Below are 13517 nucleotides of genomic sequence, written 5' to 3' on the forward strand. Positions count from 1 at the left end.
GTGACGCTTCCTCCGTAAAGGGCGGTCTCTTTGGTTCTCAAAGCCTTCAGTTCGCCACATTTCTAGCCAGTCTTTTCGCTTTCGGGCAACAAAAATACGGGAAAGGACTCGAGAAGTTTGGTAACTGAAAAAAACGGGGGAGGGCTTTTGAGCGGGAAGAACTGGGGAATAAATCAATCGCAAGTGTGCAAGCGATAGTGCCAACAGAGCTGAGCAAGGCAAGTCCACCTGACTCCGGAGATCGAAGGGAAAGCTGTAAGTACTTCAATCACTACCATAGAACGGGTTGCGGAAAACTGTCGGAATGACATTCACCTCTTTGCTCTTGCCGTGCCCTTAGACGCTGGGGACACAACGGTTAAAGATGAGCCTGAGTTTTCCAGTTAGGAATACAAAGGTTTCCACTCCTAGATTCAGATGTCACAGATCCTTGATGAGACTCAGAAACAGAGGCATTGGACGCGAGAAGCCACGCGGGAAGAAAGAACAGCATATTCAGTCAGAAGGTCGCTCTCCTTGGAGGGCTTTGGAAAGTAGGGGCGGTAGTTTTGTCAGGTTGACGTTTGCGATTATTCTGGTTTTCCTAGGAAACCTGAAGGGGGCAAGGTGGGAGAGGAAAATTTTACAGCATTGCCAACTTCGACAGGACGTTAATCTGGAAAAAAAATGCCAGGAAAGGTCAGCATCAAAAAACTTCATGCGATTCATTCGGAACTGAGGAAGAACGAACATGGGTTGGAAAAGAATTGTACAGTACGAGCCAGGGGAAAAAATACCTGTATTTGTACATAAGAGATATCCGAAGAAGGTGGGTGGGTGAATGAGAAAGTGTTGCGTTTATTCTTGTCTTCCAGCCCCCCCCCCCCCAAAAAAAAAAACCCTTACTGGAATAGATTCGATCTAGCAAGGAAACGAACGGAAAGTAACACATGCCTTCAGTCAGCCAAATCTTTCGCAGTTTAACACGAGAGGGCGCAATTTCGAACTCGCGAGAAGAGCAGGCAGGCAGGACACTACATGTAATTCACAGTTAGCAAACTTTCTATTGCCAGCCTAAAAGTCTAAATAATTTTGAAACTAACTTCAACAAAGGATAATAAAATAGAACAATAAATATATTTTCAGGTAGATAGGATAAGCCCATCAACTACTCATGATTTGCCAAAATGAAAAGAGGTATCTGGCTGGTTGATCTCACAAATTCCCAAATTTAGGACCTACCCTCTTCTTGAACAAAATTAGCACATTTCCTCTGCATTTCTCAACTTTGCAAGCTGGCTAAGGATGATGGCTGTTATGGTCAAAAATATTTGGAAGGAGGGACTCTGTGGGATAGATAAGTGATCATAATGTCTGGATGAAATTACAGTTCAGAAAGATTCTTTTTAAATATCTCATTAAAAGGTTTTAGACTGTTTATAGTAACTGGATAGTTCTAATTTTCAGTGCTGGTGCTATTTTAATGTTCTGCAGAGCTTATTTGCTTAGGGAAGAAGGATTGTGTGTTTGAGAAAATTATTTTCTAAGCTCCTTTGAAGATGATCCTTTTGATCTCAAAAGGCAGAATAAAAGGACTCTCAGAAATACTTAAACCTAGACCAGTGTGTGCTTTAAAAAGTTAACATATGCTAGCATATAATACACAAACAAATTTGTTGCTAGATTAGCTATTGTATACACAACAACATGAAATTACAGCTTCCAATTCTTTAGCAGTTATTGGCCTTTGTACATATCAAGTTCTCCCCAAGAACCTACATTGTTGTAATGTAACAGTTTAATATATGTGTGGATTCAACCAAGATGGCAACTGACAGATGAAAATTTTGTTAATGCTCAGATTTTCTAAGTGCTGTCCAAGATTTTTTGGTATGGCACCCAGTGTATCAATAACCACTGGGAGCATAATGGCCAGTTTGTGTCATTGTTTTATTATTGGTTGGTTGCCCGGTCAGCCACATGTTTAGACTGTATTTAGTACATTTGTCTTCCTACTGGGACTTTCCCAAGGACCTGCGATAGCCAGACATTATTTTTAATAATATTAAAGTTATCGTTGCAGGATGTAAACTGTTCCAAGTAAAGTGATTGTGTCAATGCTGATGGTGTTTAAGTGGTGTTCCAGAGTTTTGGGAATTGTGCCCAAGGAGCCTATTACTGTTGGTACTGTCTTTGCTTTGTTTGCCACAGTAGTTCTATTTTCAAGTCTTTAAATATATATTTTCTCCAGTTCTTTCTCTTCTCTTCTGCTATCTCCAGGTATTGTAATGTCTACTATTCAGACTTCCTTTGTCTTTCTTATCAATAGTTAAGTATGGGGTGTTCTATGGCATATGTTTCTCTGTCTGAATACTAATGTCTCAAAGCACTTTAGCTTCCTCGTTTTCTATTGTTTGTCTATTTTGTAGTCCCACCAGTTTAATGCTTGCAGGCAAGAGGTATTTTTTGCAGCTGTTTCAATGAACCACAGTTGCTACTTTGCCATACTGTTATTTGTAATCAGTCTGTGGGATCTTCTTGCAGCACCACTATTTCTTCTCTTTGCAGAGATAATATTTACTGCCTGTTGCTGTCTTCTGGTTTTATATGCAATTTTTCTTGTGCAGCCAGAATTAGCACTTTTGACTCTTTCTTCAATTTCCCTGCTCTTAGTCATTGTCAGAGTTATCTGTTTTGCCTGCTAGTTTTTTTTTAATGTACTGAGCATGCAATCTATGTTTTCAGTCTTTGTATATGCAATGCGTAAGTAATTTTTGCTCCAATAGCTGCTGACCCTGGTTACTCAGTCAATAATCCTGAATCTGTAGCCCCCTTGTCATCAGATCTCTAGGACTCCAACATCTAGTTTGGTTCTTGTTAACCTGGGCATTGACTGATGCAATATAGGCTTCTGTAAAGTTACGTCTGATCATATTGTTTATGGGAGAGACACACTTGGTCTGGCTGCTCTAATGAGACCTATCCAGCATGGCACAGCTCTCATCTTTCTTCCAGCATGCAAGCCCCACAACCATATCAAAGTAATATCTCACTGGGGGTTATTACTATCATTAGTAAGCTATTATAGTTCATCGCACAGTCGGCCAGATATTTAGACTGGACTTGGCATTTTTATCCACCTATTGAGTTCTTCCCAAGGGCCTGAAATAGGCAGATCTTCTTGTTGATGGTATAAAGCAGGGGTGTCAAACTGCCAGCCCATGGGCCGGATGCGTCACAACAAAACCTCATCCAGAAAGTCTAAAACAGAAAAAGCAATAAATAACACAAAATCTTAAAGTATTCAATAGGTTTTGTATTTCTGGAATAAAATGTAGTATTTTATCCTCCCTTTTCTTTTGGAACCTGTCTTTCCTAAATAGGAATGCAAGATCAGTTTTGCTATAATTTGGGAACAAAAGTAAGCCGGAATAAAGCAGTATGTAATAATATATCATCTGTTTTATTATAGCTTTCATTTGTTATCCAAGCCAAAGAACTTTTGGAAATAATGATTAGGTTAATCTTCTTGTCAATCCTGAAAATATGCTTTTCAGATTCAACAAGCACTCTTTCTGCCTCATTCACAGGATTTTTACTGAACAACAAAGCAGCTGTCAGGGAAATGAGAAAGCCAGTGTGTTCCATTTGTTAAGACATAGATCTGTTTGCACTTCAAACAGCAAATAGAAAAACCATTGGTTGCTATTGCACATGGCAGCTATCAGCAACCCAGCATATACCTTTTTCTGGCATGTTTAGCTTATTTCCTAATATTCTGTTTTGCAGCCCATGGGATCAGAGCAGGTGGAAATGCGCAAAAGGCAGACCTCTGCATCTCAGGAGATACCAGGTTCCCTACTTGCCCAGTCTGGGGTAGAGACTCAAGGCTCCAATCCCTGTTGCTTCTGCTGGTGCTGCTGTTGCAGTTGTTCCTGGTATGTCTTTACAATATATTCAATCCACCCACAGAGAAGATGACAGCTAGTTACCATAGGAACATAGACATATGTCCCTTAGGTAATCAGATAAGCAGGAAAGGAAGATACCTAGACTAAGCAAGGCAACAGCTGTGTGGAGATGAAAACAAAATCATGTTGTTTGCAGAGTTGGACCAAGGTGCAGGATTGATTCTATTCATACATTATGTGTTTCCCATTTAATTTTCTAAACAGGATAACTTCATTCACAAATACATTTTAGATCTATAAAGTTGGAAGTGGTTTAAATGGCTAAATCAGGTATGTCAAACTTGCGACGTCACGTATTGTAACTTTTTCCCCATTGCCGGCAATGGGGTGGGCGCAGTGGGTGCTAAATGGGCCAATAATCTGATTCAGGGTTAAATTAGATTATTCATAAAATATGAATTGCACTGCTTAGTGCTCCACTTTGTTTTTACTTTATTTCCTTTAAGTACAATAGGCTATTGAATTCAGGAAGTGAATTATTTATTGGGATAAGTAGAAATGTATATGCAATGCTTGTAGGTAAAAAAAAATTAGTGCTATTGGAATTTTTCAAAACACAAGGGAATGGATTTTTTAAAAAGCTTGGAAAAAAGAAAATCTGCCCAGTACTCAGTCCAGATTCTGCCTACCTGCTCCTACAACATGGTACATAAAATCCAGACATGGAGCAGCATGAAATGCATTTCATAGATGGCCGTATGTAGCTGTTATATTGTGAATGATAGGTTCTTCAGTATAGAAGCATTTCAGAAGACCTTGAAACATTTGATACATAGTAGATAAAAATTGAGAACAATGTAATTTTAACCAGCACTCTTGAAAGAAAGAAAATTAGATTATTGTCTCTGCAAAAGTGCTGGTAGATGAAGAAAATAATTTCAACCTGAAATTAGTATTTTGAAGATAGTACTGTAAAACTATTTATACACAAAGGCACTCATACTTCTTCAACAAGCCAGAGTCAAAGCAATCTCTTTTCAGCAGAACAAATTTAAGATTTGGAGTTTGCTCTGTTGAGAACTGGCCTTATCTGGGCTTGAAAGCTAAGCAGTTTTCACTTGAATGAAAAATGTCAAGGGAATAAATGCTACAGCTAGACAGGGAAGTTGAGAAAATGCTCCCAAAATGACAGTGGCAAACCACTTCCTTATTCTTGCTAAAGAAATCAAATAGGCCATGTTGCTAGAGTCATTAGGAATCAAGCTTGATTTGCAGAAGACATGGAAGATTTATCCAACCTGGAAGACATCCAACAGGGAAGACCTATCCAACATGGAACACACTCCTTGTGTTTAAGTTATGTGAAGTACAAAATATCAGCCACACACTACAGCCAATTGGGATAACATAGAATCTTTAATCTAAAGTAGTGTGCTGATATCTTTAAGTTAACATATTTTTAGAATAATTGTCTTATTTCTTAGCCACCAGTCTATTTCATTCACATTTTCGTCAATAAATTGTAAGTCAGAACTTTTACTCATATCAACATTAAGAATAGCCCAGTCCATGTATTGCCCGCTAGCTGTTCTGGATTTCATTTTCAAAAATGACAGCCAACATTATATTTACAATAATACTTAGATTGCTCAATGGGCTTGAAAGTTGTTTTTATCACTAGTTCCATATTTGCAGGAAAACTTTAAATGATCACAGTTTATTCTCCCATAAATTTGAGACTGACAATCTGCTGAGTAGATATATGTGGTAATTTCAAGAAATTCAGAAGAGATCAGTTTGGACAGTTAATTATTTCTTTAACTTGAAAGGCATATATTTCAAATAAGTATATATATATACTTCAAAGTTCTTACAATAGTTTCAAACATTTATTTCTATTACAAGTATAAAGAAAAATACAAATCAATTTCTGCATAATAAAACTTTTCCTTTTTATTTCATATAAATAGTTATTATATTTTTACTATTTTTAAAATAGATATAGTTACAATGATGGAAATAATTGCTCAGTTAAGTATTAAAAATACTTGTTAAATCATCAAATAACTGTGATGCCAAAAAAAGTCCTAATACTTTTAGTGGCCTGGAATCTGACCAGAAATAGAATAATCTCAACATGGTTTATTTCTTTGGAATAACAATTTTGGGAACAAATACTGATGTGAAACAAGCTACAAATGAATGTTCTACTTATACTCCAAGTTTACAAAAAGCATTTCTTCCAATAATCTGAATTGAAAGAAAAAATGAATAATAATAAGAATAGTATCCTTAAGTATAGAATCGTCAATATTTGAAGCATAGAAAAACTGAGAAGAGACAACCAGTTAGACTTTTGTGAAATCATAACTTATGCTCTATTATTTCAACAATTTAGAATCAATACTTTTTAGATGAAATTATAAACTGTTTACAACTATAATAAATCTTCCATGAAGATATCTACATTAAAAGATCACATCCATTAGTCTGAGGCATGACAATTTTATTTATCTGGAGAAGGAATAATGTCTCCTCATAGTTTTGTCAGAGATTTTAGGCTTATTCTCAATCATTGTTAATCCAGATAATCTTGCTGTATAAATTCATTTGCATTTCACCTTTAAATATGGTAGCATATAAATAAATGGCTATGAAAAACTTACCTTGGCAATAAAGGTGGCAGGCAGTAACAAATTTTTCAATGTTATATTGATTGAGAAATGGAAGATGCATGGTATGTTTCAGCCAAGACATGAAAATCTACTTCAAGTCCACTTTCAGTTATGGAAGTTTACAGGGTGATTTGGGGCCAGTCACTAAGTTTATCCCAACCTATCCATTTTATGCTGTTCTTGCAGAAAAAATGTAAGAGGAAATGCTATCTATGCTGCTTTGAACTCTTGAATGGAAAGAGAAATATAAATCTGGCAAATAATAAATAAGTTCAAAGGCGGTATTTGAAAAAGCCAGTATAGATAACTGCACTCAAAACAAAAGCAAACAAGGGGGGGGGAGTAGTATCTAATGATGTTTATGTTCTCATTTATCATTCCAAAAGGCATTCACAGGGTAGGCAGAGAACCGAACATATGCCAATCACCACAATAACGCTTAATTTCCATCCAAAATCCTGGGGAAAATCTTCCATTAAATTATTTATTATTTATTACATTTATATTCTGCCCATCTTGTCACTGAAGGAACCTAACACATATTCTACAAATCTAGTCTGCTTTCTAGACATACCTATTAAGACAACCTCTCTGTCTCATTACTGCCTATCTAAATTCATCTGGGCCACCTCTTAAGGGTGTCTAGCTTTTTTTTTTTTAACTTAGCCAATTGCTCCAATGATTGCTCTGAAGTCTGTTATGTGCCCTGCTCTTCGTACTTTTTTATTTTCTATTTTTTTTCTCCATTAACAGCCCTTCCTTTTTGTGATCCTTGAAATTCTTGAGAAAATGTTTCTACATTTTTGATCCCATTAACTTTTATTTGTGGGATGGGTTCAAGAGTATCTCAGATGATATCCACCAGATTATTGACACTTGAAGTTTCATATTCAACTAAGGTTACCTTAAAGGAAAACAACCTTTATAACTATATAAATACCCATTAGATTCTCAGTTGCAACAGGACTAAAGTCTGAATGTCCTAATTAATGTTTTTAAAGAAAAAAAGAAAAGGGAATCTTTGACTGAGTGGATACATAGTGAAAGACATGTTCAGCACCATATGCTGTTTTCTTGACTTAGATCCATTACAACTTTGAAAAGCTAAAATATTTTAAGATCATTAAAGATAAAGGTTTCCCTGTTCAGTCATGCCCATCTCTAGGGTGCAGTGTTTATCTCCGCTTCTTGGCCAAGGGAGCTGGCGTTGTCTGAAGATATTTTCTGTGGTCATGATGCCAACATGGCTATACATCAAAGACTCATGAAACACTTGTTACCTTCCCGCCAAAGTGGTACCTATTTATCTACTCACATTTGCATGCTTTCAAAGTGTAAGGCAGACAGAACCTGGGCAGGAATAGGGGCTCACCATGTTGCAGTGCTCAGGTCTTGAACCTGAGTTATCAGCTGACAAGCTCAGCATCTTTAAGTGCTGAACCATTGTGCCCCTTATTAAGATCATTAGTTCCATCAAAATCAGATTTCCCCCTTTTTAAAGTAAAATAGTCCAATTAGAGATTTTTGACATTGCAACTCCTTTCATTCTGAACTTTGAAATAAAGGAGTCAGGGACTGGAACAAAAGTTTTGTAGAGACAAGGAAATTACAACATCTATAAAGACAATGTGTATTTACATGACCTAGTATTGCAAAATGGGAAGAAATAGAAAGCCAAGTCTGTAATTGGGTAACACTTACCACAGAGTCTATCCTATTGAACATTTATCTAATTCTAAATCAAATATCAAATTTCTTTCAAGGTAAGAAGGCAGAGCAGGTCTTTCCAATGCAATAGATTTCTTGTAGATTTATGAGCTCAAAATAGGAAGCATAGGAAGCAGTCTGATAAAATTACAGGAAAGGGATCTTCTTGACATAAGAACAAATAGCAGTGGGGGAAGTACACATAAATAACCCTGAGTGGCTGGACATCAAAGTGCTAATTTGCTTTCAGATAAATCTCCCAGTGTAACATTTTGCCATTCTTGTCCTCTTGCATTCTACAGATTTTCTAGAAGAAATCACATTTACTAAAATATTATTCTTTTCTCTTCTGTTCTATATTTTTAAAATAAAACACAGGCAAGTAATGTATTATATGAACCAATATTTTTCTAACAGATTAAAAATAAGATACCTTATCGTTCAACACATCACGTTTAGAAGAAATTATGTGGTACTTTAGTGCAATTCTTAAACTGGGGGACATAGACTGTAACTGTATTCAGGTATCAACCCTAGTGGTAAATTTAAAATATCAGCAAATTGTTTATTTCAGTTTTACCAAACTCTGTTTTATTACAGTCTTACTGTTAGGAATCAAGATGAAAGAGCAGCAGCACATGAAATTGGTTCAGAAATGATTCCATACTGTGAACAAAGGTAAGGATTAACTGCGCAATAAAACCTTTGTGTGGATTTAAAGCTCTAGTAATTCTCAGACAGCTGACTGGAAGTGATGGGAGTTGTAGTACTACATATTTGGATGAATCACATTGGATAAGGTTATTACCATCCTCATACCAGTTTAGCATATTTTAGTTACCAAGATATAGATCACTGCATACATTCACCTGCAAACTGAGTCTAGTTAAAATGTGGCTGTGAAAATATGAAAAATTAATGTAAAAATGTTTTTCTATTTTAACACTTTACTTTATGAAAACATTAAAAAAATAAGACTCTTTTACTTTAGTTCCTTATTCTGCAGCAACAGGATAGCATATAACAGAGAACATGGGAATACTGGTCATACTGAGTAAATATATATAGTACATAATAGTACTGGTCGGATAAGTAATAAACATACTATAATAACATAACAGATGGAAAAACTACTGACAGTGTATGTTAACAACATAATAAGATACCATTCACCACTTTTTTTTCATTTTTTAACTAAATTGCTTCAAATTTCAGATTTATCAATGCCTAAAAACCTCCCAAATTCCACATTTTCCTCCCATACAGTGGTAACTATATTTACTATTTTTTCATTCATTTATTTCATTTATAGCTCAACACATAGTTTGGAAGAAGCAAGTGCTTGGAGGCATTCCTTTGATAAACTGATGGCAACACCTTCAGGTCGAAATGCTTTCAGAGAATTCCTTCGGACAGAATACAGTGAAGAAAACATGCTTTTCTGGTTGGCCTGTGAGGACTTAAAACAGGAATCCAACAAGAGTGTAATTGAGGAAAAAGTCAGGCGAATATATGAAGATTATGTTTCTATTCTTTCTCCAAGAGAGGTTTGTAACATTTTGTAAAACCCTTGATTTTAAATAGTCAACCAAAGATGTACAATGTTCCAAGTTGATCCTGCTCAGATAGAGTATTTTAAAGATTAAGACTGTTACAAGATTGTTAAGATTTTTAAAGTTTGATAGTTTTAAAATTATTTTTTATAAGATTTAAACATTTATTTTGTGAGGTGATTTGGGGGGGGAGTTTTTCTTGGGCTAAAAACTGAAATACTAAAATGTTAAAATATATTTGTTCTGAGGGAGTTAAGGGTTATGTATGAATTTGTTTATTGTATAAATTTTGTTTTAAAAGTTATAGATTGTGTTTATTTTGTTTACAACAACCCTGTATTTTGCTCCGGGAAGCGGGGGGCGGATAGGGTGGGAGGGGATGAGTGGGATTAAGTAGGTTAGTTATATAGAAATATTAATGTATAAAATAGATAGAGTATTTTAGAGGGAGGTGCCGCTCGGGTAGTTCCCCTGAACTGTATCCGAAGAGGGATAAGAGGGGAGGATGGAAGGAAGTTGGATGGGAGGAAGGGGTGAGGGGAGAGATGAGAGGAGAGAGGGAGTAGGGAAGTAAGGAAGAAAGGTTGAGATGCAGTCGGAGGGGAGATAGACGAGCGACACCTAAGGTTCTATTTTAAAGGTATTTTTCTTTTATTTTTTTTTATATAATGTATGGAAAGTATGTATTGAAAATTTAAATAAATTTTTTTTCAATATATATATATATATATATATATATATATATATATATATATATATATATATATATATATATTTGTTCTAACTGAAAAGAATAAATTATCTTTATGCAAACAAACAAGAATAGGGATAAGTGCATAAGTAGGGGACAGTTATAAAATTTAAACTTTTCTTTCTAGAAGACTGACGTGGCTCAATTACATAGAATAAGATTTCAAAAGATTTATTTTTGCATTCTTTTCCCATTGCTAATGAAGTCCAGCTACATAGTAAATTGATACATACATAGATTTATTAAAATCTAACTTTGTTGCAGTTATACAATGCCTTAAAATACCTTTCAGGTATTGATAAATACTAGTTGTATAATATCCTAATAACCAATTATCACTTAAAATCATACAATAGATTTTTAACATACAATTCTTATCCTTCAATACAAAGTTTTAAAAACTTTAAAAATATAGTGTTTATATTTCATGAAGACAAGGGATTGCACTTGTGAAAGCTCTTTGAATGTATTATTTGATTTGTGATGGAAAATTGTTTTAATCCCTGATGGAGACTTAGATACCTTAATATGATGGATTCCAAAATATCCAGGTCTGTTTTAAATCCATCCTGGATATGCTTCAAATGCTAACCATTTGAAGAAAATCTTTTGTTTCTCTTTCTTCAAGGAAAACCAAAACTTATGGATTTTAAAATAAGATGAAAGTAGAACATTGCCAAATGTTTTAGTGGTAATAGAATGTGTTCCAGTTATAAAAATGTCTACACAATTTTCAGGAGCATTGTGATACTATCAAATTGTTTCCATTGTTAGCAACAGAATTGAGGATATTACTGAACATTTTAATACATTCATTTATTAACAGGTCAGTCTGGATTCCAGGGCAAGAGGAATTATTAACCGGAACATAATGGAACCATCAATACATACTTTTGATGAAGCACAATTCCAAGTTTATATGTTGATGCTCAGAGATTCCTATCCTCGGTTTGTGAACTCTGCTATTTACAAAGACTTAGTTGTGGCACATTTTCAAACACCTGCTGAATCGTAGAATTTAAATGAATTATTTTGCATCTAACTACCTACCTACACAAATAAAACTTTGGTCTATCATCCATTAATATGGGATTTAGAATCAACAAGCCGATTACGTAACAGTAATTCAGTAACAAGTGTATCTACAATATCCTACTGTTACTGCAATGGTAACAGTGTTCCAAAGTTTACAAATTCTAAAATTTCACATTATTTCCTGAATTTTAAGTAGTTCTGCCTAAATTATACATGCTGATGGAAGATATATAAGAAAAGTTAACAGCAGGAACATATACTGCAGTAAAATTCAGAAATGCATACAGCTTTTAAATAACAATTCTATGATCTATCTGGAGTACTTCACTATCCAGGTGTCCTGACAGTGAAAGACTGGAACACTCTTCCCAGTGTTTTTATTTTAAAAATTAATTATTATGTTTGATCCAAGTTTTCTCCTGCATCAGGGTATGGCAAAGAATAAAGGAACTACTTGATCAAACAGGTGGCAGTTCTTTCTATTCTGCTCATTGTATAATCCATACTACGTCACTGATAAGATCTTTCAAATATTAAAGCAACTCATATCAGAGCTGTTACAAAGTTGTAAGGAAAAATCTGATGTTGAACTTTGTCCTCCAGAGTCTTATCACTGATCTTGGACAACAAAATCCAAGAAATCTTATGGCTGTTGAGTTCTGTCAGTCAGGATCTCTGATTTTAGCCAAACCTACTTAAAACTTACCTAAAATAAAACATTTTAAGTTTAATTCGTATAACAATAATGCTTGCTTGCTGAAAGCTTACCAAAATTGGAATTTTTGAACAAGCCTAAAAGGATTTCTATGAATTCTGAAACTTTTTCTCAGTAAAACTTACTTGAAATGATTACTTTGCACTGTACTAAGCAAATATTTGCTTTGATATTGAAATATTCACATGATAATCCCAAAGGTGCTTTTTTCAAAAGGCAACTGAACTTTGTTTTTCCTTGAAGACGTTTCACTTCTCATCCAAGAAGCTTCAGAACTGAAGAAGCTTCTTAGATGAGAAGTGTAATGTCTTCAAGAAAAACAAAGTCCAGTTGCCTTTTGAAAAAAGCACCTTTGGGAAAACCATGACCTGCATGACTGAGAATCTCCATAGACATATTCACATAACAATTTATTCATGCTTATATGACAACTGGCATTGAGTTCTAGAACTGATTTCCTTCATTTTTCTCTCTACCAACAAAAAGTTCAGCTTAGACATTATTCTTAAGATTCAGAATAATCCACTCCTCTTTTAAGGAAAAACCAAATTTTATTTACAAACTTAATGACAGGAGTAGCATGACCATTTCTTCATGAATAGCAGCAGAGCATTTCAAAGCTAACAACAAAGCAAAGCAAAATGCACAAACAAAAAAAGGCACTGAAGAGAGATGTCACCCATGTTATCTTATTACTGAATTCACGATTTTTTGTTAATATTTCTAGAAAAGATATAGAAAACACATGAGAACTTGATAATCACTGCTCTAAATTAAGCATCCAATATGTATCTCAGCTATTTTATTATGTAAACAGCAATCATAGTTTTAAATATTCATAAACTGGGAAGCCACTTTAATCTAAGAATATCAATTTGTTAACTATAGAATTTGTTAAAATCTTGCTTTCCAATTGATTTTGGGGGAACTCTGAAAATTGTTCCACTGTTTAAATTAGAAAACAGTCTGGGCTTTTAAAGAATGTATACATTATGAAAACTAATAACTCTGAACATCTTTAATAAAGAATAGCTTTACATTTATTTAGTTCATAATTACTTCCTGCTATTAAGAGTTCATAGAATTGGTATTAATCTTGCTTTAAAAGTTGACCCAAATACCAGAATAGAACCATGTGATTTGTGCAGAAATGTATATTACTTTCACACCAATACCAGAATACATTTTCAG

General features: G+C 34.7%; 1 protein-coding gene across 1 annotated transcript; it reads left to right on the forward strand.

Moving 5' to 3' along the window:
- The first annotated feature begins 228 nt into the window (after positions 1 to 228).
- On the forward strand, positions 229 to 12548 carry RGS20 (regulator of G protein signaling 20). The gene is made up of 5 exons (XM_039351384.1): positions 229 to 255; positions 3769 to 3917; positions 8873 to 8950; positions 9585 to 9819; positions 11403 to 12548. The coding sequence occupies exons 2-5, from the start codon at positions 3772 to 3774 to the stop codon at positions 11589 to 11591; spliced, it is 648 nt and encodes a 215-aa protein (XP_039207318.1). The 5' UTR covers positions 229 to 255; positions 3769 to 3771; the 3' UTR covers positions 11592 to 12548.
- The last annotated feature ends 969 nt before the right edge of the window (positions 12549 to 13517 follow it).

This window comes from Crotalus tigris, unplaced genomic scaffold (genome assembly GCF_016545835.1).
Source record: "Crotalus tigris isolate CLP2741 ecotype Arizona unplaced genomic scaffold, ASM1654583v1 scf7180000018371.15429387391:27106975, whole genome shotgun sequence".
NCBI lineage: Eukaryota > Metazoa > Chordata > Lepidosauria > Squamata > Viperidae > Crotalus > Crotalus tigris.